The 27,465-nt window shown below is 40.6% G+C and overlaps 1 protein-coding gene across 1 annotated transcript; it reads right to left on the reverse strand.

Annotated features, from left to right (window-relative positions):
- On the reverse strand, window positions 1-26,016 carry LOC139389451 (nuclear receptor subfamily 5 group A member 2-like). The gene is made up of 7 exons (XM_071136214.1): window positions 25,995-26,016; window positions 23,813-23,931; window positions 23,571-23,712; window positions 18,689-19,347; window positions 14,484-14,603; window positions 13,366-13,513; window positions 1-429 (listed from the first exon to the last, which is right to left on the reverse strand). The coding sequence occupies exons 1-7, from the start codon at window positions 26,014-26,016 to the stop codon at window positions 176-178; spliced, it is 1,464 nt and encodes a 487-aa protein (XP_070992315.1). The 3' UTR covers window positions 1-175.
- Between the last annotated feature and the right edge of the window lie 1,449 nt (window positions 26,017-27,465).

A 27,465-nucleotide genomic window follows, 5' to 3' on the forward strand; every position in this document is an offset into this window, starting at 1 on the left:
GTTTACACACACCTAGGACAGAGGGGCTGCTCACGCACACACGCATGCACACACACACGCACACACAGAAACACACACATCATTCTCTCTGGGCTGCAATCGTAAACCCTGTCTGGCTTCCACAGCGTCAGTCCCACAGACAGTCTGTTGGTATATAGGGATGGTAGCGTGGTGCTCATACACAGGCCCTCTTGGCATGCAGCATCTCGATGAGCAGGTTGTTGCAGGGTACCTCCCCACTCAGGTGTTTGTAGCACAGGTAGTCCTCTGCCTGGGTGCTGAGGGCTCGCAGCTCTGGCAGGCGCATCACCACCTGGCTGAACTTGTCCGGGTACAGGGGGTAGGTGCACAGAGTGTATTCCAGCAGAGCCCCATTCACCTGCTCCTGAACACTCTCCACAAACGCTTGATTCTCCAACAGCTTTACATCTGGACAGGGACACAGGAAAGAGCTTTAGGGGGGATTCAATTACTCTCTAGATCAGGTATTCTCAAACTGGGGTACGTGCAATACCATCGGGGGTACGGCAAAAATATGTGATTCGCATTTCAAATATATAGATTTTTTCTTCACGTTTTCAAACAGTGCATTTAGATTTTCCCGATGAGGCTATACATTTGGGTGAGGTTATTTTCTCGCCTGAGTAGCCTCGTTTCACTGCCAAAAATAAAATGAAACCATCTAGTGTTCAGCGAAATGTCAAATACAGGTAGCCTAGTCAAATAATTAACATCCAATCACATTAATCGTTACTCACTCGCGGGAAACCTTCACTCTTGTGCAGACATTTAGAAACTAAACATGACCATTTGAAAAAAAAGCCATGTGAGTTTTTTGAGCGAGAATAAAGACAACTTTCGAGTAGTAAGAAATGTGTAAAAGCAACAGATACCATTAATAAGAAGGGTCTAGAAGCGTCTTATATGGTGAGCTACCGAATGGCTAGGACAGACAAGTCCCATACTATTGTGGAGGACTTAATTCTTCCTGCTGCCGTGGATATGGCTGGGACAATGCTGGGGGAAAAGGCCAAAAAAACTATACAGACAAGGTCTTCATCAAACAACACTGTTTCACGACGCATCAGTGACATGGCAGGAGATGTTTTGAAACAATGACTGCTTCGCATACAAGCCAGTGAATTGTATGTTACAGGTGGATGAGTCAACAGATGTGGCGGGCCTGGCACAGCTCCTGATATATGTCCATTACATTTATGGGGGGTCAATTAAGGAAGACATCCTCTTCTGCAAACCACTGGAAACCAAGACAACATGAGAGGATATTTTTAAAGTACTGGACAGCTTTGTGACATCAAATGGACTTTGGTGGTCAAGATATGTTGGTATCTGTACTGATGGCGCAAAAGCCATGACAGGGAGACATAGTGGAGTGGTAACGCGCATGCAAGCAGTTGCTCCCGACGCCAGTTGGGTACACTGCAGCATCCACCGAGAGGCTCTTGCTGCCAAGGGAATGCCTGACAGCTTGAAAGACGTTTTGGACACTACAATGAAAATGGTTAACTTTGTTAAAGCAAGGCCCCTGAACTCTCATGTATTTTCTGTATTCTGCAATGATATGGGCAGCGACCATGTAACGCTTTTACAATATACAGAAGTGCGCTGGTTATCAAGGGGCAAAGTATTGACACGTTCTTTTAATTGAGAGACGAGCTTAAAGTTTTCTTTATTGACCATCATTTTCACTTGTCTGACCGCTTGCATGATGACGAGTTTCTCACACGACTGGCCTATCTGGGTGATGTTTTTTCTCGCCTGAATGATCTGAATCTAGGATTACAGGGACTCTGCAACTATATTCAATGTGCGGAACAAAATTGAGGCTATGATTAAGAAGTTGGAGCTCTTTTCTGTCTGCATTAACAAGGACAACACACAGGGCATTCCATCATTGAATGATTTTTTTGTATGCAAATGAACTCAAGCTTACGGACAATATCAAATGTTATATAGCGAAGCACCTGAGTGAGCTGGGTGCGCAATTACGCAGGTACTTTCCAGAAATGGACTACGCAAATAACTGGATTCATTATCCCGTTCATGCCCTGCCTCCAGTCCACTTACTGATATCTGAACAAGAGAGCCTCATCGAAATTGCAACAAGTGGTTCTGTGAAAATGTTATTTAATCGGTAGCCACTGCCAGATTTCTGAAAATTTGAAGGGGTACCGGCCTATAAAAGGTTTGCGAACCACTGCTCTAGATGATCACATAAATGGGAGAATATTGATACATATATTTTAAACTGCTCCCAGTGTTAAGTCTTAGGATCAGCATCTTGTTGAGATGTGGGCCAGCAGTGTTGTGTGTGTGTGTGTGTGTGTGTGTGTGTGTGTGTGTGTGTGTGTGTGTGTGTGTGTGTGTGTGTGTGTGCGTGCGTGCGTGCGTGCGTGCGTGCGTGCGTGCGTGCGTGTGTGCGTGCGTGCGTGTGTGACAATAGCTGGACCATCAAATTGACTTCTATTCAGCATCAGCTGAGTCTTGCCAGGAGAGGTATTCATATAGTAATTCAATATTTTGAATAATCTTTTCAAAACGCTTAAGGGCAACTAAATTGCCCTGATAAACCTGACTCATTGATTGAAAGACGAGGGAGAGGGAGCGAGAGAATGAAACATTCAACGGAGATGGTAATATTTTCTGTCTGTGACGAGTGCTCTCATTATTCTAAATCCTTTTGTTCCCAGCTCGCTGGCTCTAAATAGCAGTCGCTTAAGGGAATCTGGGCAACTGCTGTCTATACACATACAACATATGCAGAAGGCACTGCATGAATGTCAGTCAGACTATCCAATGATAGGCCCATCCATTATTGTTCCATTGAGTGCTATTAAGGAATAATGGGTAGAGTTGTCTTCTTTGTTAATGTTGCCTTTTGATAAGGCCCTGCATTTAATTAAGTGAATTTACCTGAGAATAAAGGCTTGGTTCAGACAACAGTTGGATCCTTCTGGAAAAATATATCAATGGCTGTGACATTTCCATTTAAAATGTCACTACTGCCTTTCAAAATAAATGGGACAGCGTGGGTTGAATAGATCCGAACCATCTTGTCAACTAAATTTCCAACAAAGCTTTTGAAAAAGTTATTTGCCCAAACCACAGCAACATTACAAAAAAGTGTGTAGAAGTACTTCAAACCTAATCAAATTCAGAACTTGAAAGGCCATAATCATTTTCAAGGATGAGAAAAAAAGTCCTGTTATGTGGTCTATCACAAATCCATTCCATTCTTGGACTAGCTGTAATGAGCTATACATGAGCTGTATGTTGTGCTTACACTGTGATAATCTAATTTAAAAAGCTGTTATGAAAAGACAAATAGAAAATAAAATTATATAAAACTGTCATTATGTTCTGTTATTTAATGTTTTTTCGAAATTATTCTGTTGGTTTTTTTATGTGCAAAAAATATATAATGCAAAAACTGTGGGGGGGGGGGGGGGGGGGGGGGGGGGGCTGCATGTAACTAACTTCCCTCATCCTATAACTTCCATCATCAAATACATAGGCCTAAACCGACAAATAAACAGTAGAAAATACCCTGTTGAAATGTCACGTTCTTTCAATTGCATTAATCTATCTACTCTGCCTGTCTGCCTCCCTTTCTATCTGTCTTGACTTTAGCTATGCTGGTGAAGTGCGATGTATCAAATCATTCAACTGGGTCAAGCCCAAAGCTGTCACTAACAAACTTGCAACATTGTATCAACTAGCCTATTTTGGGCCCTCAGACTTTCCTGCACCAGTGAGCTCGGGACAGACAGCTGTTTTTTATGAAATTTCCACTGGATACGGGATCATCAGACCACAATATTTTGCTCTTTCACATCGAGGGTTGGTGATTATCGAGGCCAGGAGAGTGTTGGAAAGATTTTTCAAATACTGTGAGGAATTATTATCATTCTCAATGGATGTTTAAAAAACAGACTTCGTTGACTTACTGTGTGAGGTGAAGAAAAAATGAAGGAGAAGCTCACTTTATTAGTGGTGGAAGTGATGAGTTAAAGGACAGGTTTACCCATTTTGGATGTAATATTGTTTTTGTGCATCTATGAGTGATGTTCCATCGATTCCTTGGGTAATTTCATGTTTTCATGTGTATCTGAGTTATTGGCGTTCAAGCAGGCAGAAACGTAGCACTCTAAAAATTAAGGGTTCAAGAAGGGTTCTTCTAAGATCCTCAAAGTTCTTCAAAGAACCTTAGGGTTCTTGACACTGAAAATTGTCCCCAAATGTTCTTCCAAGAACCCCATAGGAGGTGGGTTTCATCGAGGAGCTTCATTAGTTGCCCAACTGAAACATTTAGTTTTGAATTTGAAAGGACAACAGGTGCAGGCACTTACCTGAAAAATGTAAAGATCTCTTCAATTTAACCTTATCACGCGAGTTCCAAATATCTCTAACCGTTGCCCCTGCCTGAGTTTTTTCATGCAGGTGATGTCAGAATGCTGTCACTGTTCCAAAATGTGATTGTTACACAAAAGGACAGTTACCCATGCTGCCCTCAAACTAAGGCACGCTGCCTGCTAATTATATATAGGCTATGTTGCAACTTGCCAATTTCAAATTATTTTCAAACAAGTTTATTTTTCTAACAATAGTTTGAATTGAGGTGTGACCCGCCTCCTCGTTAATTCGCATAAAAAGTAAGTAATTTCACTGTTGCGCACCATTTATGTTTGAGGCTTTATTGAGCGGACAAACTTCTCTCTTCAACAAGAGCCCAATCACTTCCCTAGTGTTTCCCAAGATGAAGTACATTGCGCATCTCTAGTCAGAACAGGCCTTGCACAAACATTTTCCCCCAGCACATTTTCTGGCTGGCGCCCACATTGCCTTCATATTTGTTTTCCTTACAAATGGGGCTATGGACATGTGTGCGATCCTATCAAAGTAAGTTGCTTATTTTCTGTATATCATGTTGTCGTTTCTGCTGTAGCACACCATATGTATGTATGGATCATAATGTATTTACTGTTTTATTCACATGTTTTCAAGTACTGGCGACAAATCATGCATTACGATTCTTGCATCGATTGTAATGGACACACATGATGTGTGTAAAATACTTATTTGAATGTTGTACTGATGATGATGAGCTACTGCTAAGCTATTTGCCAGCTATGTGTGGTGCCATGTTTGTTGACATCATACAATGCATTCTGGTTGTCATGTAAGCGTCTGTCAGACCAAAGATGTTATAACAAGGGATCGACCACTCAACTGACTTATGGTGCTTTCAAGACAACTGTGAATACTAGGTAAAATCATGACGTCAATGACCTTCAGGTCAGAAAGTCGGAGCTCTAGAAAGAGTTCCCAAGTTGGAATTCCGAGTTGGATGACCGGTCAAAGGGATTTTTCCCAGTCAGAGCTCATTTTTTCCTAGTTCCTAGTTGTCTTGAACGCATTAAAGTCGGAAGTATGAGATTTCCCAGTTCCCAGTTGTTTTGAACTGCATCAGATTGTAACTTTGGTACCTCAGGGTTGCCAGCTCAGTCCCCCCTTTCCAGGGGTTTTATTTTTATTTAGCGTATAAACTTATCTTGTGGTTGTCCCCCATTTATTGATAAATCCCCCATCAAAGTAATATTTCCTGCATCATATCCCCCCATGATACCTTCTCCTATTTCTACACCCCACGGACCTGAAAAAAATACACAAATTAAACGAACCCCCCCACAAATCCCCCTAAAATGTTTTTATCCCTGTTTAGCGTTCTCGCTACGGTTAGGCCAGGCAGTAGGCTTGTATTTGGTGTGATGATCTGTGAGGTGAAAACACTTGATTTGTTTTTTGATTTGTCAAGATTTGTCAACAGTAAACGACTTGTCAAGTAATGTGCTCCGGTTCTTGTATACTGTACACTGTAACAAGTACATTGACGATTTGTAATATGCTGAAAAGTGGCTCAACTAAATTCAATTTTTTTCAGGCAATGAGTGCAGCCATCTGTGACTTTGCATCTTATAGTGAATGGCATTCTGGGATTAGGGAGTTTTCGCCAAGTCAAATATAAACAAACATGTCTGCCATCATAAAGAATTTAGTTGCTGTTAGCTTCTCTGACACCCATTTACTTTCTAAACAACATTACATTAGTCTCTTGTGCTCACCAGAGATGTGGTACATTGTAAACAAGTCTAGCTGTTAGGTTGCTCACTTGTGTTTTGTTTCGTTGTCAGCGCAACCTGTTATTTAGACTGGTTTATGGAATGAGTTTGGCTGTGGATGTGTTCCGTGTGATGCTTGGCGATATGAATGTTGGGCTAGCTGTATTGGGTACAGATGACTGAACTGCTCACTTTTGTGTCTGTGTCTGCAGGTATACAGAGGAGCCATACAAATATATGTCAATTGGTATTGGTGTGTTATGCAGATCACATTTATCATCCTCCTCCCTTACCTCGTCAATGAAAATCCCATAGGCCTCTACATTATGGACAAGGTATGCGTTTTAAAACATTATCAAAACTGTTTTTGTTTTCATTCACATTAACCACAAAAACCAAGGTATGAATTCTGTCCTGTATACTTTTTGTTAATCATCTGTATAATTTAAAAAAATTGGATTCACAGACTTCACTCTCCCTACACCTCTGATGAATATAACAGGAAACCTGTTCGATCACCATTCACTGCAAAATCAGTCTGGCAATAGATACAGAGAACATCAACACATTAACATCAACACTCCAGAGGGTATGCCCATTGAACTTGGGGATCTGCTCGGAGTTTACCTCATATTTGATTTCTTGTTTATTCTGCTTTGCCACTAAAGTCATAATAAACACTGAGAACTAAAATATTGTGTAATTGTTATGCATATTATTAATATGCATATTATTATTAATAATAATAGGGGGAGTAGCTCAAAAGGATCTTCGAGGATCCATTAAAAGGGGTTCTTTGAATAATTTAGAGGGGTTCCCTCACAGTTTCAATTTGAAGAACCCCTAAAGGATACTCAAGGAACCTTTTCTCTTTAGAGTGTAGCACTCTAAAGAACCCCTTTTAATGGACTCTGAAGAACAGTCAATTACTGTAACTGATACATTCATTAACATAAATGAATGTACCCAAATTACAGGGTTTAACGGTACATTTACTAGGCCTACCGGTGACATATGTAATGACATATGTAATACAGTATATGCAACAATTCACACAATGAAACAATTATGCGCAAGAATTGGCGGGGGGACAGCTAAGCACATTCCGGAGAGCTGAGTGCATGTATTTTGGAGAGAAACGTGGCATACCTTCGCCACACACCCCTCCCCTTGTTCTTGTATCAACATTTTAAATTATACTCAAGACACATTATCTTCACACATATTTTACATGCCCCTCTGTCTTGCTATCTGTAGCACATGTATCTGACGCTGTCTGGCCAGAAATAATATGGCTTGCAATACTATTTTTGTCCATAGACTATACACCTGCCAAAACAGGGGGAGGCTGTTTTGCTCGCACGGACGCTTTATCTGAGATTGATGCGCCTTTTTGTCGGTGCGCGTCTCAGTGAAATAAATTATATACACTGCCATTCAAAAGTTTGGGATCACTTAGAAATGTCTTTGTTTTCCATGAAAACATACATGAAATTATGTTTAGGAAAAGGAATAGGAAATATAGTCAAGATATTGACAAGGTTTTTAAATAATTATTTTTAATTGAAATAATAATTGTGTCCTTCAAACTTTGCATTTGTCAAAGAATCCTCCATTTGCAGCAATTACAGCCTTGCAGACCTTTGGCATTCTAGTTGTCAATTTGTTGAGATAATCTGAAGATATTTCACCCCATGCTTCCTGAAGCACCTCCCACAAATTGGATTGGCTTGATGGGCACTTCTCACGTACAAAACGGTCAAGCTGCTCCCACAACAGCTCAATGGGTTGATGGCCACTCCATTATAGACAGTATACCAGCTGACTGCTTCTTCCCTAAATAGTTATTGCATAGTGTGGAGCTGTGCTTTGGGTCATTATCCTGTTGTAGGAGGAAATGGGCTCCAATTAAGCGCCTTCCACAGGGTATGGCATGATGTTGCAAAATGGAGTGATAGCCTTCCTTCTTCAATATCCCTTTTACCCTGTATAAATCTCCCACTTTACCACCACCAAAGCACCCCCAGACCATCATATTGCCTCCACCATGCTTGACAGATGGCATCAACCACTCCTCCAGCATCTTTTGTTTTTTCTGCGTCTCACGAATGTTCTTCTTTGTGATCCGAACACCTCAAACTTAGATTCACTTTTTTTCCAATCTTCCTCTGTCTGGTGTCTGTGTTCTTTGCCCGTCTTAATTTTTTATTTTTATTGGCCAGTTTGAGATATGGCTTTTTCTTTGCAACTCTTTTGCGGGTACTATTTAATAAAGCTGCCAGTTCAGGACTTGTGAGGTGTCTGTTTCTCATACTAGACACTCTAATGTACTTTTCCCCTTGCTCGATTGTGCACTGGGGCCTCCCACTCCTCTTTCTATTCTGGTTAGAGCCAGTTTGCGCTGTTCTGTGAAGGGAGTAGCACACTGCATTGTACGAGATCTTCAGTTATTCTCGCATGGAATAGCCTTCATTTCTCAGAACAAGAATAGACTGACGAGTTTCAGGAGAAATGTCTTTGTTTCTGGCCATTTTCTGAGCCTGTAATCGAACCCACAAATGCTGATGCTCCAGAAGGCCAGTTTTATTGCTTCTTTAATCAGGACAACATTTTTCAGCTGTGCTGACATAATTATAAAATGGTTTTCTAATGATCAATTTAGCCTTTTAAAATGATAAACTTTGGTTAGCTAACAGAACATGCCATTGGAACACAGAAGTGGTGGTTGCTGTTTAATGGGCCTCTGTTCACCTATGTAGATATTCCATAAAACATCTGCAGTTTCCAGCAACAATAGCATTTACAACATTAACAATGTCTACACTGTATTTCTGATCAATTTGATGTTATTTTAATGAACAAACAAAAAAGTTTTTCTTTAAATAATCAAGGACATTTCTAAGTGAGCCCAAACTTTTGAACGGTAGTGTATATTTCAGTATTGTATTTGGACGGGCAAGAAGGTGCAGTATGGCGGGCCAGGCCCCTTAAGGCCCGCCCATAATCCCCTTCTCCCGGCTGCGGTGCTCCGAAGCACCTCTCACGCACATTGCTCTCTCAGATGTAGCCAATGCCGTCACGTAATCGGGTCCTTTCTCACAGGCATTTTAGCAAATAAGTAGGCTACAAGTGGATGAAGACAGACACATTCGGGATGTAACTGCACGGGTCCCTCTTATCGAATTCCGAGGCGCATATTGAAGATGTTAGAACTGTTCACATTTAGCCTACTGTTAGTCAGCCAACAAGAGTAGGCCTGATGAACAGCAAAAGCACTAGCCTGTGTCAATCTACTATTCCCCACAGTACAAAAGTTGACCTATTCTGTTGGCCAACTTGTCCTTCTGTGCAATAAATAAATATTCCAAACATACTCTGGGCCAGTTGTGGGATGCGATAGATCCTAAATTAATGCAACCACTAGCATTAAAAAAAATAAAAGAAACGAGGCTGATCGTTTAGCTTAAACTGTTCATAACCTATTAGGCAATTTGTTCACATCAGCGCAGCAATTAGCTCATGGCAGAAGGCAATAAGCACAAATGTTCAAAAATGCAATCAATTAGCGGGAAAACTTTTTGAAGGACCTTATTAGAGCAACATGCTACCGAGGGAAACAAGAGTTCGAATTTCACGGTAATGATTAGCGTACAAGCTCATGTAATCGTAGCAACTATGTGGCGTGATTGTATACCTTTGCTGAAAAATATGAAAGGTTAGCTAGACACCTGGAGACTTCCACGGTGTTTTGGGGTACATCAAACAGAATACAGAATGATTTGATTGAAGCAGTCAGTGATGTGATTCGAAAGGACATCCTTCTAATGCAGGCCCATTTGATGTGGTAGAAGTAGATGAGACCAAAGATGTTACAAACAAAGCCCAGATCTCTGTGATGTTGCGCTATGTGACTTTGGGGATTTGATGATGTAAGCATGACAAACGAGCTACGGCCTTTGCTGATGTATTGGGAGTGTTGGGGAAGTACAACTGCAGCATCCTTGGTCCTCATGTCAATTGAGACTGAGAGACTTTTCAAACTCCAAAGGATTAAATAAGACTTATACAACGCTGTTACCAACAGTTTCACCCTGTTGTACTTCATTTACAAGTAAAGGTAGACTTCAATGCAATATTTTTTTTGTGAGTTAGGCTACTGTTGAATGAACATCAGAATAGTGCTGCTGTCCATTCAGCACCACGGAGTTAATCTGTAGACTATCACATGATAGGACAGCCCCCGGGGCTGAAAAAGATTTGACTTTGTAGCTTACTTCCTCATTTTCACCATTGTCTATACTTTAGTGGCTTTAATATGTATTTCATGTCCTAAAGTAGACGAGCTGTTTATTGTTTGGATTTACGGACAACATACCTTTGATGCATTTGATTTATCAAGCAACATTTTTGTTTCGATGAGACACTTTTTTGACGTTCTGAATGGCATTTTTCAGTCATTTCGATTCTTGACATGATAATTTAGTTAGAACCTTATTAATTACACTTAATTACACTTTTTAATTACAGTTTATTAGCTACACCCATCTAGTACTGGGTCAGATCCCCCCTTCTGCATACAGAACAGCCGGAATTCTTCGGGGCATTCGCCACACCATCACTCCACCGCCCCCAGCCTGTACCGTTGACACCAGTCCGGATTTCGCCATGGACTCATGCTGCTTACGCCAAATCCTGACTCTGCCATCAGCATGACGCAACAGGAACCGGGATTTGTCGGACCAGGCAATGTTTTTCCACTCCTCAATTGTCCAGGGTTGGTGATCGCGTATCCACTGGAGCCACTTCTTCTTGTTTTTAGCTGATAGTAGTGGAAACCGGTGTGATTATCTGCTGCAATTGCCCATCCTTGACAAGGACCGACTGGTTGGGCATTCCAAGATGCCGTTCTGCACACCACTGTTGTACTGCGCCGTTATTTGCCTGTTTGTGGCACACCTATTAGCTTGCACGGTTCTTGCCATTCTCCTTCGACTGCTCTCATCAACGAGCTGTTTTCGCCCACAGGACAGCCGCTGACTGGATGTTGTTTTTTGCCGCACCATCTTCGAGAAACCCTGCACACTGTCATGTGTGAAAAGGCCGTTTCTGAGATACTGGAACTGCCGTGCCTGGTACGGTCGATTATACCACACTCAAAGTCAATTAGGTCACTTGTGTTGCCCAATTTAACGTTCAGTCGGACAGTAAATGAATGTCTCAATACCTGTCTGCCTGTTCTATATAGCAAGCCACCGCCACATGATTCACTGTCTGTAGGAGCTAACTATTTTTGTTTTTTTAAACTGGCCCTGAGTGTATATATGTATATATTGGTCTTTCAGTGCCACCTATTTGTTGTAACTGTGGATGCTACATCGCTCTATGGCAGAGCTCAGTGTCATTTTGTCAGATCATATCAAACATGTCGCCATCGTAGGCTATCGCTTCTGTATTTTGTCTACATTGGTATTTACATTTGGTGAGAATTGTTTGTCAATCTCAGTTAATAGCCTATGTCACTCTGGTTGTCGGAGCTATCTGTTGCACAGTGAACTTGGGCTTCAAGGTTTATTTGTGAGTAAATCTGGCTTTGATAATAGCCCGTGCTTACCAAGCCACCAACCTCACTGCACGGCACTGGTATGCATGCATGACTGTAAGTCACATTAGATAAAAGCATCTTCTAAATGGTATATTAATAATATATATATTATAAGACTAATAATCATAATCTAATATGGTAGAGTACACCGTGAATATACATTAGCAGTCAGAAGTTTGGATACACCAAATCATTCAAGGGTTTTCATTCTTTTTTACTATTTTCTACATTGTAGAATAATAGTGAAGACATCATAACAAATCCAAATATATTTCATATTACAGATTCTTCAAGTAGCCATCCTTTGCTTTGAGGACAGCTTTGCACACTCTTGGCATTCTCTCAACCAGCTTCACCTGGAATGCTTTTCCAACAGTCTTGAAGGAGTTCCCACACATGCTGAGTACTTCTTGGCTGCTTTTCCTTCACTCTGTGGTCCAACTCATCCCAAACCATCTCAAATAGCCCTTACACAGCCAGGTATCTTGGGTCATTGTCCTGTTGAAAAACAAATTATCGTCCCACTAAGCTCAAACCAGATGGGATGTTGTATTGCTGCAGAATGCTGTAGTAGCCATGCTGGTTAAGTGTGCCTTGAATTCTAAATAAATCACTGACAGTGTCACCAGCAAAGCACCCCCACACAATCACACTTCCTCCTCCATGTTTCACAGTGGGAACCACACATGCGGAGATCATCTGTTCACATACTATGCGTCTCACAAAGACACAGCGGTTGGAACCAAAAATCTTACATTTGGAGTCATCAGACCAAAGGACAGATTTCCACCGGTCTATTGTCTATTGCTCGTTTCTTCTTGTTATTGGTGTCCTTTAGTAGTGGTTTCTTTGCAGCAATTAGATCATGAAGGCCTGACTCACGCAGTCTCCTCTGAACAGTTCCTGTTTGGATGTGTCTGTTACTTGAATTCTGTGAAGCATTTATTTTGGCTGCAATTTCTGAGGCTGGTAACTCTAATTAACTTATATTCTGCAGCAGAGGTGACTCTGGTTCTTCCTTTCCTGTGACGGCCCTCATGAAAGCCAGTTTATTCAAAGAGCTTGATGGTTTTTGCGACTGCACTTGAAGAAACTTTCAAAATTCTTGACATTTTGATTGACTGACCATAATGGCTTAAAGTAATGATGGACTGTCATTTCTCTTTGCTTATTTGAGCTGTTCTTGACATAATATGGACTTGGTCAAAATACCAAATAGTGCTATGTTCTGTATACCAGGAAATAAATTCCACAAATGAGCTTTTAACAAGAAACACTTGTTAATTGAAATGCATTCCAGGTGACTACCTCATGAAGCTGGTTGAGAGAATGCCAAGAGTGTGCAAAGCTGTCATCAAGGCAAAGGGTGGCTACTTTTCTAGAATCTCAAATATAAAATACATTTTTATTTGTTTAACACTTTTTAGGTTACTACATGATTCCATATGTGTTATTTCATACTGTTGATGTCTTCACTATTATTCTACAATGTAGAAACTAGTCAAAATAAATAAACCTTGGAATGATTAGGGGTGTCCAAACTTTTGACTGGAACTGTGTATATATATATATATATATATATATATATATATATATATATATGTATCCATGTGGTCTACTCACTGGGATTGAAGAGAAGGAGGAACTTAAGGCAAGCAACCTCTCTCCTGTCCACCTGCAGGGTCAGCAGCCTCCCAGCCAGCACCTGTCCTCTCTGGACCAGTCCTGAAAGAGTCACCCCTGCCTGGGACCCCATGGATGACAGATCCATCTGCAACACAACACCGGAGGACAACATGATGTTTTGCTGTATACAGGCTTTAAATTGTGCCGGAAACACACCACATACAGTACAAATTTACTGAATTACAGTACAGCTTCAGTACAGATACATAGATGCCATACAGTGAGTCAGCTGTATTTACAAAATTACAAATATTTAGCCTTTATTTAACTAAGCAAGTCAGTTAAGAACAAATTCTTATTTGCAATGACGGCCTACCCCGGCCAAACCCTAACCCGGATGACGCTGGGCCAATTGTGCGCAGCCCTATGGGACTCCCAATCATGGCCGTAGCTGTAGTTTCTCACCACTTTCTATATTAATGAGATTTATGTGTTATGTAACATTTTGGACGTTAAATCCTCCAATTCCCATAGTAGCTTCTAGAAATAATAAACCTTTTCCATTGCTGTCTTATGAGAAATAAATAGTGCCATTTTAACAAGAGAAAAATAAAAACAAATATTTCCCCTCTCTTCCCCAAACCCAGACGTCAGTTACAAGCTGCAGAGACAAGCTGAAGCCTGTCAGCTGATGGTTGTTTTTTCCTGTTCTGTTCTGCATCTCCAAAACATGACCAAATGTGGAAAAACAAGAGCAGGCATCTGTGTGGGTCATCATTTGGTCAGGGATAGGCACTCCTTACACTCACAGGGTCTCCACATACAGTAGTAGGCTATCTATCTATTTGTGGATATAGTCCCACTTTATATTGTGTCACTGAAATAATGTGTGGTAATTACATTGGAACAGTGTAATGACAGTAATTACGGTATAGATTCAAGTTATTGCAAAATACATCTAGCTACACTAATATTTATTGCTATCCATAGAGTTTGCATATTTGTCATGACTACATGATGAATGTGCATGTGTGTATGACTGTGTATGTATTTCTGGTATTCATGAATACATGAGTATTGTATTAGTTTTATATTGGAACTGTGTGGCTGCTTACCTCCTGGCCAGTAACCAGCAACAGGCTGCTCTCCTTCCCGTGCTGCACTTGTCTGAAGACATGGTCCAGAACCAGCAGCTCAGACCAGCAGTTGTGAAGAAGCTTCATCTGATCCCCCACCTCAAAGAAGAGACAGAAAACAGCAGGTCACCTCAAAGCTTAAACTCATTCCACACAGACGGCAAAACTTGGTGGTAGTGGAGAACCAATCTAATGTCAAACTCAATGTCAAATAAAACAGCCTACACTGATATTACAAACTCAAGCGGGCATCAATCTAACATCAACCCCCTTAAAAGCTAGCATCCACATGGGATCGTGTGGTTCCACCTGAAACACACATAGCTACATGCACAGATAAATGGGGTGACTATAAAACCCAGGGAGGAAGATGAGGGTCCTTGTGCCATATTTCCAGCGTCTGGGTCTGGTGTCAGTGTCTCGCAACTCATCACGCTGCATTTACGAGCCACAGAGATGACCTCTCCAACCTCCTCACCTCTCCGTGTCCTCCGTCACCCTCCTAGCTAGCCCATTAAAGCTGACGGTAGCGTGTGGTGTGTGAGGGGCTGGCCAGGGGGAGGTGATTGGACACTCCTCACTGCTAGTACATATGACTCTGGGAGCCGAAGGACGCCTCAGTCAGTAATTCTGCAGCTCTGCAGCTGGTGACACACAGAGTGTTGCTGTAGCCCCCTAATAGCGTTGTCCCGCACCCGGACACACATTCATCTGGCACGGGGATGACAGAATTACTACCACTTGAATGAAACTATATATCTGTCCAGAGGAGAAGTCCAATCTTGCTCCCGGTTGGAGCTACAGGACCAACACAAAACGTCTTGATTCATCAGGGGGGGTCATGGGGAGGAAGCTGAAGGGCACAGCAACCTACTGTACTTTCTCTCAAGGAGGAAACAGACACAACATTTCACACACCCACACTCACATACACACAGATACACACAGGCTCTTACATTTTCCATAAGCATAATCCCATAGCTAGATGAGATTACATAACATTTTATAAAATCAGATATGATGACCATTTAATCTGATATTATTTCAAAACAAAAGCCCCATTACTATCATTGATGTTATGTCTCAGACTATTGTGAGTCCGGGGGCAGAATTCTCCTCCCCAGTCAGGTCTTACACCATAGTACTGATGATACTGCACTAACTCCTGACCACTGATCACTACATCAGAACATAGGTCCTCAGAGGCATATAGTCCTACCAGCCCTAAAATAACCCAGTTGAAAGACTAAAGTGAGGGGTCACGGGCCCATGTGTGTATCCCTCTGACACAGCCTATACAAAGATACAGTGCCTTCAGAAAGTATTCATACCCCTTGACTCATTTCACATATTGTAGTGCTACAGCCTGAATTCAAAATGGATTAAATAGATTTTGTTCTCACCCATCTACACACAATACCCCATAATGACAAAGTGAAAACATGTTTTTAGACATTTTTGCTCATTTGTAAAAGCACCTTTGGCGGTGATTATAGCTTTGAGTTGTCTTGGGTACGTAAGTATTCAAACCCCTTTGCTATGACACTCTAAATTGACCTCAGGTGCATCCAATTTCCTTTGATCATCCTTGAGATGTCACTACAACTTGACTGGAGTTCACCTATGGCCATTTCAATTGTTTGGACATTATGTAAAAAGAAACACACCTGTATATATAAGGTCCCACAGTTGACAGTGTGCCAGAGCAGAAACTATACTATAGAATTGTGATGCGGCATATATCTGATGAAAGGTATAAAACCATTTCTAGAGTGTCAAACGTTTCCAAGAGCACAGTCATCTCCATCATTGGGAAATTGAAAAAATGTGGAACTACCCAGACTGCCTAGAGCTGGCCGTCCGACCAAACTGAGCAACCGGACAAGATGGACCTTGGTCAAGGAGGTGACCAAGATCCCAATGACCACTCTGAAAGAACTACATAGTTCCTTGAAGCCACTCCCGAGAAAAAGTCACATGACAGCACGCCTGGAGCTGAATAAAAAAAGGCACGTGAAAGACTCAGAGCATGAGGCAATAGATTCTGTGGTTTGATGAGATAAAAATAGATATTTGGCCTGAATGCAAAGCGCTATGTCTGGAGAAAACCAGGCACAGCTCATCACCCATTTAACATCATCCCTTCCGTGAAACATGGTGATGGTAGCATCATGCTGTGGAGATGCTTTTCAGCGGCAGGGACTGGGAAACTGGTAAGGATCGAGAGAATAATGAATGGAGCCAAATACAGGCCAATCCTTGATGAGAACCTGCTTCAGAGTGAAAACGACCTTAGACTGGGGAGAAGATTTAAGTTCCAACAGGACAATGACCCCAAGCATACAGCCAAAGTAACGCTGGACTGGCTTCAGAACAAGAATGTGAAAGCCCTTGAGTGGCCAAACCAAAGCCCAGGCTTGAATCCCAATGAAAATCTGTGGAAAGACTTGAAGATTGCTGTTCACTGACGCTCCCCATCTAACTTAACAGAGCTTGAGAATGGAAGAATGGGAGAAATGGGAAAGCTGATAAAGACATACCCATGACTCAAAGCTATAATCGCCGGCAAAGGTGCTTGTAAAAAGTATTGGCTCAGGGGTGTGAATACTTATGTAAAATAGACATTTCTGTATTACATTTTCAATAAATTTGCAAACATGTCTTAAAAAATGTTTTTGTCATTATGGGGTTTTGTGTGTAAATGGGTGAGGATTTAAAAAAATATTTAATCCATTTTGATTTCAGGCTGTAACACAACAATGTGTGAAATAAGTTAAGGGATATGAATGCTTTCTGAAAGCACTGTACCATGTTCCTTTCTCACCCAGGGAGTGTGGCCCATCAGATAATCCACACAATGGACTCACTGTCACGAAGACAAGGCTGAGAGAGAAATAACAATAACGTGACAAAAAGTTGCTTCTAAATGTACACTTCAATTCAGATCTGGTGCTACAAGAACAAACAATTCATTAGTAAGTTCCCGTCGCAAACCATTCTCTGGCTGAGGACATCATGAACAATTAGCACAGTGACCATTGAGCAATAGCACTGGTCAGCATTCATTATGGATGGGCAAAAAGAACAAAATACAATTACAAAATACCATTAAGATCAATGTATCAAAATAGACTACAAAATACTTATATTTTCAAATGCATTTAATTAAAATACATGTATTTTCTATTTTAAAGTACAGAATTTAATTTGCAAGTAACTGGCCCAAACAACAACAATATTCTCAGTAACTGATACCGAAACGTTTTACTTGCTATAACTGATAGCAAGATATGTTGTTGTTTATCTACCTTAGTTGAACGCACTGTAAGTGACTCTGGATAAGAGTGTCTACCAAATGATCAAAATGTAAATGTATACATGAAAATACACATCCCAAAATTAACTGCAAAGCACACTGGGTATTATTAATGGCCTTGTGTCAGGCGGAGCTCATTAGAATAATTCTCAGCATGCTTTGCAATTGTAATTTTTTAATTTACAATTATATTTACTTAATTTAGCAGATGCTCTTATCACAACGTAGTGCCATCAGACTTCTGATACCAATGCAGGTGAACCGCTCTAAAAAAAAATGTAAATAGAAAAGTATTTTGTAACATATCCAGGTCAGCCACCACAGTGTCCGACAACAGTATTGATGTCTTTCTCCTTTGGGGCCGGGAGTAACATTTGACTGGGGCCATAACTTGTGCTGTACCGTATGGCACAACTCAAATGCACCATTCAGTTGACAAAGGGAATTAAAGTACAAGGCCTATCTGGCTTGGACAGTGATGCATCTCAAATCATTACCCAGAGGGAAACAGAATGGGTTATGGCGTCACCTCTTTAACTGCTGCTGTTTGAGTGCCTCCACCAGGAACAAGGAGATACAGAAACAATGACAGCAATCTGTCATAATAAATAGATCATTTTACACAGGCCTTCATTCTTTACTGCCAATATCTGTGTACGGGTGCAACGTTTTAGAAAGAACATCAGGTAACCAAAAGATAAAGCTCTACCTCTATCATTTTTTCTTGAATATTCTTGATATTGCTTATCTATTAAGTACGATCATTACAATGATAAGATATGATAATGCGATCATGATTATAAGGATAATTTCTCAATGTGCATCTCTCGCCTATTGTTTCCCTGTGGACTGGAGCCTGGGAGCTTACCTTGAGCTCCTTGAAGAAGATGCAGCTCCTGGCCCACTCCACTATGGAGAACAGAGTCTGGTCGGCCATGCGACACATGAGGCTGAAGGTGCTGAGCTTTTCCTGCCGGCCCCGGCCACTCTGCTCCTGCTGCAAGAAGGCCATGATCTTACTCTGCACCTGCATCTCATCTGGGTCGCAGCGCAGCAGCTCCAGCACGAGGGGGGGCTGGCTGGGAAGCTGCGGGGAGCCACCGGAGGGGTATCCGTCCGGTAAGGGGTACCCCACCAGAGACTCTGGGGAGCTTGTGTAGGGGTCAGGGTACTCAGACTTGATGGCCCTGCTGGGGAATGCTGTGTACTGGTACTGGGTGGGCAGGGGCCCATGGGGTTGCATGGCCACCCCCAGGGAGGGGGGTCCGTAGAGGCTGGCCTCGTAGTCTGTGGGGTTGATGGAGGTTGGGATGGAGGGCATAAGGCCTTTGGAGAGGGATGGGAGGCTGTGCAGGGTGCCGGTGAAGCCATAGTTAGTCTGTACAGGCGAGAGCTGTGGAGGAGCAGAATCTAGCTTGAAGCCTGTGGAACGGATCAAAGCCTTCTTCTGCTGCTTCATGGCTCTGTCCCGCTTGTACATGGGGCCAAACTTGTTCCTGCCCCCACGCATGCGGTCTGCACGCACCGCTGTCAAAGAAGAGACATCACGTTGAGAAACAGAACCGCTATCGACAACAGTGGATCTGTTATATGCCATTTGTTACTAGGCTCCTTTAGCCAGAAAGATATCATAGAAAAATGTCACTCATGTAAAATAACTCCTTATGTAAGTCCTTATAAAGAGAAACTCATTCAAACGTCTATCATTGAAAATACAGCCATAACAAGTGCACAGGAAAATGTCCTAATTTAGTCAGGAATGTTTGGCAGTTTCCTGAACCAATTTTTTGAAAAAGCAATGTAAAACAACCGCCAGGGTATCATACTCCGGTAACACTTTATTTGGATAGACTACAGTATCAGTAGCATTTCAGCTAACTATCTACTAACCCTAGCTGTAACCCTAACCTTAACCCTTATCCTAACCCTAAACTTAACCCTTACCCTTATTCGAAACCTTACCCTAACCTTAACCCTAACTGTAGCAAGCAGTTGCTCATCAACAGATAGTTTGTTGAAAGTGTGACCCATTCTCCTTTATTCTACTACACATTTGAATGATCTTTTTGACAATTTACTATACACAACATAATGCCTTTGACGTTACGTAACACTAAGCTTGTTGATGTAAATAGAACGCTTAAAACCATCAGCGAGAAGCCCAGAGTTTTATCAGCAAGTCAAGAATGTGTCATTTCTCCACGGAAACAGGTGCTTTCTCGCATCGCATGCCTGGGAATCACTGGTGAAATCGGCGCTCTGGCCACCGTCGTGTTTTGCATGCTCTATCCCCTCACAAAACCACATGGACACTCAAGTCTGTATGTTGTCTGTCCCTAATGCAAAGCTACCACAACAACTTTTGCACAAACATTTGACAATCCAGATGCAACTGATTGCTAAGACAGGCTATAAAATCCATTCTATACTCTAAAATGTAGGGGTTCAACAAGGGTTCTTCTAATATCCTCAAAGTTCTTTGAAGAAACTTTAGATTCTTGACACTGAACATTTCCCCCAAAAGGTTCTTCCAAGAACCCCATAGGAGGTGGGGTTCATGGAGGAACCTCCTTAGTTGGTGGGGTTTCTTACATGAACCTAACTGCCAAACTGAAACATTTGAATGTGAAAGGACAGCAGGTGCAGGCACTTAACTGAAAAATGTAAAGATCTCCTCAATTTAAGGTAAGGTTTGTCCCTTATATGATCTATATTGATATTATTTCATGATGATACCATCTATCTTTCATATTTGTGCAAATCTGTAAAACAGAAAATGGACACAATTCAAAGGAAATCAATCAACAGGGGTAAGAATATGTACAGTTGAAGTCAGAAGTTTACATACACCTTAGCCAAATACATTTAAACTCAGTTTTTCACAATTCCTGACATTTAATCCAAGTAAAGATTCCCTGTCGTAGGTCAGTTAGGATCACTACTTTATTTTAAGAATGTGAAATGTCACTATAATAGTAGAGAGAATGATTTATTCCAGCTTTTATTTCTTTCATCACATTCCCAGTGGGCCAGAAGTTTACATACACTCAATTAGTATTTGGTAGCATTGCCTTTAAATTGTTTAACTTGGGTCAAATGTTTCGGGTAGCCTTCCACAAGCTTCCCACAATAAGTTGGGGGAATTTTGGCCCATTCCTCCTGACAGAGCTGGTGTAACTGAGTCAGGTTTGTAGGCCTCCTTGCTCGCACTGAGGTCAGGGCTTTGTGATAGCCACTCCAATACCTTGACTTTGCTGTCCTTAAGCCATTTGCCACAAGTTTGGAAGTATGCTTGGGGTCATTGTCCATTTGGAAGATCCATTTGCCACCAAGCTTTAACTTTAACTCAACTGATGTCTTGAGATGTTGCTTCAATATATCCACATAATCTTCCACCTCATGATGCCATCTATTTTGTGAAGTGCACCAGTCACTCCTGCAGCAAAGCACCCCCACAACATGATGCTGCCACCCCCGTGCTTCATAGTTGGGATGGTGTTCTTCGGCTTGCAAGCTTCCCCCTTTTTCCTCCAAACATAACGATGGTCATTATGGCCAAAAAGTTATATTTTTGTTTCATCAGACCAGAGGACTGTTCTCCAAAAAGTACGATCTTTGTCCTCATGTGCAGTTGCAAACCGTAGTCTGGCTTTTTTTTCTGAGATCTTGGCTGATTTCTTTTGATTTTCCCATGATCTCAAGCAAAGAGGCACTGAGTTTGAAGTTAGGCCTTGAAATACATCCACAGGTACACCTCCAATTCACTCAAATGATGTCAATTAGCCTATCAGAAGCTTCAAACGCCATGACATCATTTTCTGGGATTTCCCAAGCTGTTTAAAGGCACAGTCAATTTAGTGTATGTAAATTTCTGACCCACTGGAATTATGATACAGTGAATTATAAGTGAAATAATCTGTCTGTAAACAATTGTTGGAAAAATTACTTGTGTCATGCACAAAGTAGATGTCCTAACCGATTTGACAAAACTATAGTTTGTTAACAAGACATTTGGGGAGTGTTTGAAAAACTAGTTTTAATGACTTCAACCTAAGTGTATGTTAACTTCCGACTTCAACTGTATGCTATAAGAATAATTTGAAGGCTGGCTGTATTGGGTGCGGTTGACTGAACTGCTCAATTTTGTGTCTGTGTCTGCAGGTATACAGAGGAGGATGCATACACTACTGGTCAAAAGTTTTTGAACACCTGGCATTCTCTCAACCAGCTTCACCTAGAATGCTTTTCCAACAGTCTTGAAGGAGTTCCCACATATGCTGAGCACTTGTTGGCTGATTTTCCATCACTCTGCGATCTGACTCATCCCAAACAATCTCAAATTGTTTGAGGTTGGGGGATTGTGGAGGCCAGGTCATCTGATGCCGCAATACATCACTCTCCTTCTTGGTAAAATAGCCCTTAGTGTGTTGGGTCATTGTCCTGTTGAAAAATAAATGATCGTCCGACTAAGCCCAAACCAGATGGGATGGCGTATCGCTGCAGAATGCTGTGGTAGCCATGCTAGTTAAGTGTGCCTTGAATTCTAAATAAATCACAGGTACCGGAGCATCAAGTCTAGGACCAAAAGGTTCCTCAACAGCTTCTACCCCCAAGCCATTAGACTGCTGAACAATTCATAAAAATCTTCTTCTCATTGGTGCCCTTTAGTAGTGGTTTCTTTGCAGCAATTCGAATGAAGGCCATGAAGGCCTGATTCACACAAGTCTCCTCTGAACATGTTGAGATGTGTCTGTTACTTGAACTCTGTGAAGCATTTATTTTGGCTGCAAATTTCTGAGGCTGGTAACTCTAATGAACTTATCCTCTGCAGCAGAAGTAACACTGGGTCTTCCAGTCCTGTGGCAGTCCTCATGAGAACCAGTTTCATCATAGCCATTGATGGTTTTTGCGACTGCACTTCTAGAAACTTTCAAAGTTCTTGAAATGTTCTGTATTGACTGACCTTCGTGTCTTAAAGTAATGATGGACTGTCATTTCTCTTTGCTTATTTGAGCTGTTATTGCCATAATGTGGACTTGGTCTTTTACCAAATAGGGCAAGGTAAATACTGTCGTGTGCATATTCTGTTAATCATCTGTGTAATTACTATTTATTGGATTCACAGACTTCACTCTCCCTACACCTCTGATGAACATAACAGGAAACCTGTTCGATCCCCATGCACTGCAAAATCAGTCTGGCAATAGATACAGAGAACATCAACACATTAACATCAACACTCCAGAGGGTATGCCCATTGAACTTGGGGCTCTGCTCGGAGTTTACGTCATATTTTGATATTTTATTCTGCTTTGCCACTAAAATCAAAATAAACACTGACAACAAAAAAGTGTGTTATTGTTATGCATATTATTATGAATAATAATAATAGGGAAGGGGGGATTGTTCAGAAATGTACCTCAAAAGGTTCTTCAAAAGGTTATTTGAGGATCCATTAAATGGAGTTCTTGGAAGAACTTATAGGGGTTCCCCACAGTTTCAATTTGAAGAACCCCTAGGATACCTTTTATTTTTAGTGTAGGCCTACTGACCATAAAGAAGAAATGTACATATTTTAGATGAATAGCAAATGATAAAAAAAATGCAAATAGATCTACAGCAATAAAATTTGATTTGCATATGGAAAAATATGCCACAACATTAAGGGCATATTTCTTCTGGACAATAATGTTGAAATGCTCTCACTGATAACGTCAAATTAAGGGGTAAAATGATGAGGAGAACCATACCTTCTAATCTCATGCCAACATTGAGGCATTTCTGGAATCGGCAGAAGGGACATCTCTTCCGCTGTGTTTTGTCTATTTTACACTCCTGGTTTTCTGCACAAGTGTACCTCTTATTATTCTGGACTGTCCTCTTGAAGAAGCCCTGGAGAAAATATCTACATTAGGTTGACGGGCCACAATACCCACAAACACAAGGGGGGAAAAGGACATTTTAAATAATGAGTAATTCCAAATGAAAATACCTTACAACTTTCACATGTAAGGAGTCCATAGTGGTATCCTGAGACCTTATCTCCACAAACTGGACACAATTCTTCCAAATCGGCATCATAGGTGTAGTCCATTACTTTCAAAGGGACGCCTAGTTAGCGAATAAAATCAAGGGTCAAGAAAAACGGTGACGCAGGGATGTCATTAATCAATTCATTCAAATAATGTACCGTTTCTTAATCGAATGCATTTACTGCCCATGACACATTGTAAAATGCAGGACGAAATTGCAGGATTCATAGCAGTTGTGACAAAAATGTATGTTTTAAATCAAACGTAATTCCAATAGTCCTAAAACCTAACAAAAACAAGTTTGGCTAATAATAATTATGATCTTAATATGGGTTGACAAATCATAATGTACATAGGCGAAGAATGCAGAAGTTTCTTGATTTCCACAGTGAACATGATAAATAGTTGATCTAGTGATTTTCGCATTTTAATAATGAGAGCTGATTGGCAATAGTTTTAGTCTATTTCACACAAAAAAGACGGATGATTCCATACTGTATGCGAGCATACATACCACTTTTATATTAATAGTTTATACAAATCCAATTGAATTTTATTTTTATGTTACGTCTATTAGGGGTAACAAACATCCTAAAATTAAACAGGCACATGATTAGACAGATTCATTGAGCCCAAAATACACCAAATATAAGACGCATAGATGGATACCTTTCTTGTCCCCTTCTTCCAAGTGCTTAATCCTATAAATCATGAAATGCCCCAAACAAGGATAGAATAACGCGTTGTATAATCCAAACACACAACACCGCCACGCGCTCTTCAGCTTCAGTAGTCTTCTGTCTGTATAAGCCTCGCACGCATAGCCTTCGACACAGGTCCTGTACTCAAGGCTCTTCTATTGGGAGATTGGTCATTGATCAGTGGATGCGACCACCTATTTTTCGGAAACAACCTACGCGGTACGGTGTACTCTTTCTTGCAACATAATAAACGGTTAGAGATGTCAAATCTGAAGGAGAATGCCGTGAACCATCAAAAAGGAACATAGGATGACCGAAGGTTATATTAGCCATTACTATTAATATTGTTAGTAGGCCTATTATTAGTATTATTTTCTTATTAATCGTATTAGCATGATGATTAATAAGAATCATATTTATATTAACATTATGTAGCATTGTTAGGCTATATCGATCGTTATTACAATTACTGTTATTATTATTCATGCTTTTGTTGTTATTGATATTACTACTCTCATAATCATCAGTCGTTTTAGTTTTCGTTATTTTAATTATGTGACTAAATTAGGCCATATTGATGTGAACAGCAATATTGTTTTTACAAGAAATGAGTAGGTCTATAGCCTACGCATCAAAGGATAGACGTATACTTTCACATCAATAGGCCTTAGATATATGCTAGGTAGATTTATAGAAGGAAACGCAGACCCTTTGCATATGACTTAATTATATTTCAAGGCTGTTTCAACAATACATTTCAACAAGGAGCGTTAGTCTATTAACTATTTTTTAAAATAATTATTCATTACAAAATAGGAAGATTAGGTTATATTTGATAAGTAGGCTTAATTATTTTGTTCGGGTATAAGCTATTTTGTAGAATTAAATTAGATTCATTGATTCACACTGACTCTATTTGACGTTCTGGCAATTATGCAAATCTATTAGCCTACTCTATACCTCAAGTTCAGATGTGGAGAGGAAGCATTTCATTTTGTACCACTTTTATTCCAAATGCGCCAAACTAGGTAGCTAGCGTAATATTTTTCTTATTTTTCTTACTGGGACATGAAGAAGCCAAACAAACAAAAAATAAAAGTGTTCAAGGATAAATACTTTTGAATAGCGTATTTCCCAGATTGCCTACTGAAGGCTTATGCAAGGTTTATATAATATTTGTCAGGATGCATTATGCTTTACGGCCTAGTCACAAATATGGGAAGTGCAGACAGAATTTCTTTATTAAAATTGTGGTCTATCTCAATCTTAATGACTTTAAATGGGCTATTCAAAATGGGCTTGCTACAACAAAACATTAGAGGCATATTGCTATATGTATAAAATATTGCATAAGCCTATCTGTATGTTTACAAAGTTAATGTTGGCATATCCAAAGTTTAAGACAATTGTACAGATTCAACTAGCGGATTATTAGACTTACCTTGTGCCTTTTCTCCCAACATTTGATTGCCTATGAGGTAGGCCAGACGTCGACGATAATAAAACCTTAAATAAGATGCTGCAAAGCTTTGGCCACTTTGGATAGCCTATAAAAAACGAATATACAAAACAAATACTTAGCCTAAAAACAGATGATTTAGGAAAATGGGGATCTCCACGAATAACTGCAGTCATTTCCAGCTTTGCCTTTGCTCTTCCTTCTTTATTAAATAGCAAAAAAAAGTTACTAAAGTTCTTATTGGTCATCGACATGTCATGTGACGACCACGGATACGACGATGCGCCCTTTTCTCACAATCCAAGCAATATAATAACTGAGATGCACACATACAGACACAGTGTATCGTACGGGGCTATCAGTGTCCTCAACCTCATCAGTATCATATATGCCAGAAAATGGACATATTTCACTGTGTATGGCAGTTCCATCAGGTAATGTAATTATGAATGTTTTATTACTGTGAAACTGGCATACTTTGGCTATGACAAAGACAATACGGAATCGCATTACAATTGTAGAAAATATGTAATTAATATACTTCAGAAATCTAATGACAGTAGGTCAATGCATTGTGTAATGCAAGCCCCTCGGTGACCATAGAGGCACACATAATCATCTGAACCACTACCATCTATCTATCTATCTACAATTCCCGAGGATAAACTCCAAGGGAGAACTTGAACTTAGTGGTTTAACCAAACATTGTACATTTATAAAATCAGGAATGATAATTACCTGAGTCCATATTCAATGATATTGTTGCCACCAGCGCAGCCTAGTCTAATTAATAAAACTCGAGTTTTTTCTTGAGTTCTAAGAAATAAATCTGCAGTTGAATCAGGTCTGAAATAACCACTTCTGTATACAGTATGTTCTGTGTTAATGAGAGTGGTGTGTACAATTAAGTGATAATGCCTGAGAAGCCGGTGTTAGGAGGATATATTGGCATGGGTATTGGTGGGCTCGAGAGGTAGTCGAGGGCCGGCAAACCATGGCAATAACACCGGCTTCGAGGGCATTATCACTTTTGTACAACGGGTTACCAACATATTCGAATAATGACTGACATATTTTCATAAAAAATATTATTTCAACCTTCCACAAGATATAGTGCCAACACAAATTGAGGGTTGCTACCCAAGCCGGCTAGATTCATTCTATCTGTTCGGTTCATTCTATCTGTTCGGCTCTCTCTGACACTATTGTCCAGAGGAGAAGCCAACAACACAGCTAACACACTCACTTCAAACTGAAGCTGGAAAGAATGCAAACTAGCTGCACTTCGTTGGGTTTGACATTTTTTCAATTTACATTTCTTTATATATATCCATAAAAATGATGCCAGTTGATTCATGATTTCGATTGGCTGAGAAACACTGTGTGCCTGTCTGTCTAGTCCTGACTCCCAACATGTTCATTGCTATGGGACAGCTGGATATTTTTAACACAA

The sequence above is a fragment of the Oncorhynchus clarkii genome, chromosome 30 (genome assembly GCF_045791955.1).
Source record: "Oncorhynchus clarkii lewisi isolate Uvic-CL-2024 chromosome 30, UVic_Ocla_1.0, whole genome shotgun sequence".
NCBI lineage: Eukaryota > Metazoa > Chordata > Actinopteri > Salmoniformes > Salmonidae > Oncorhynchus > Oncorhynchus clarkii.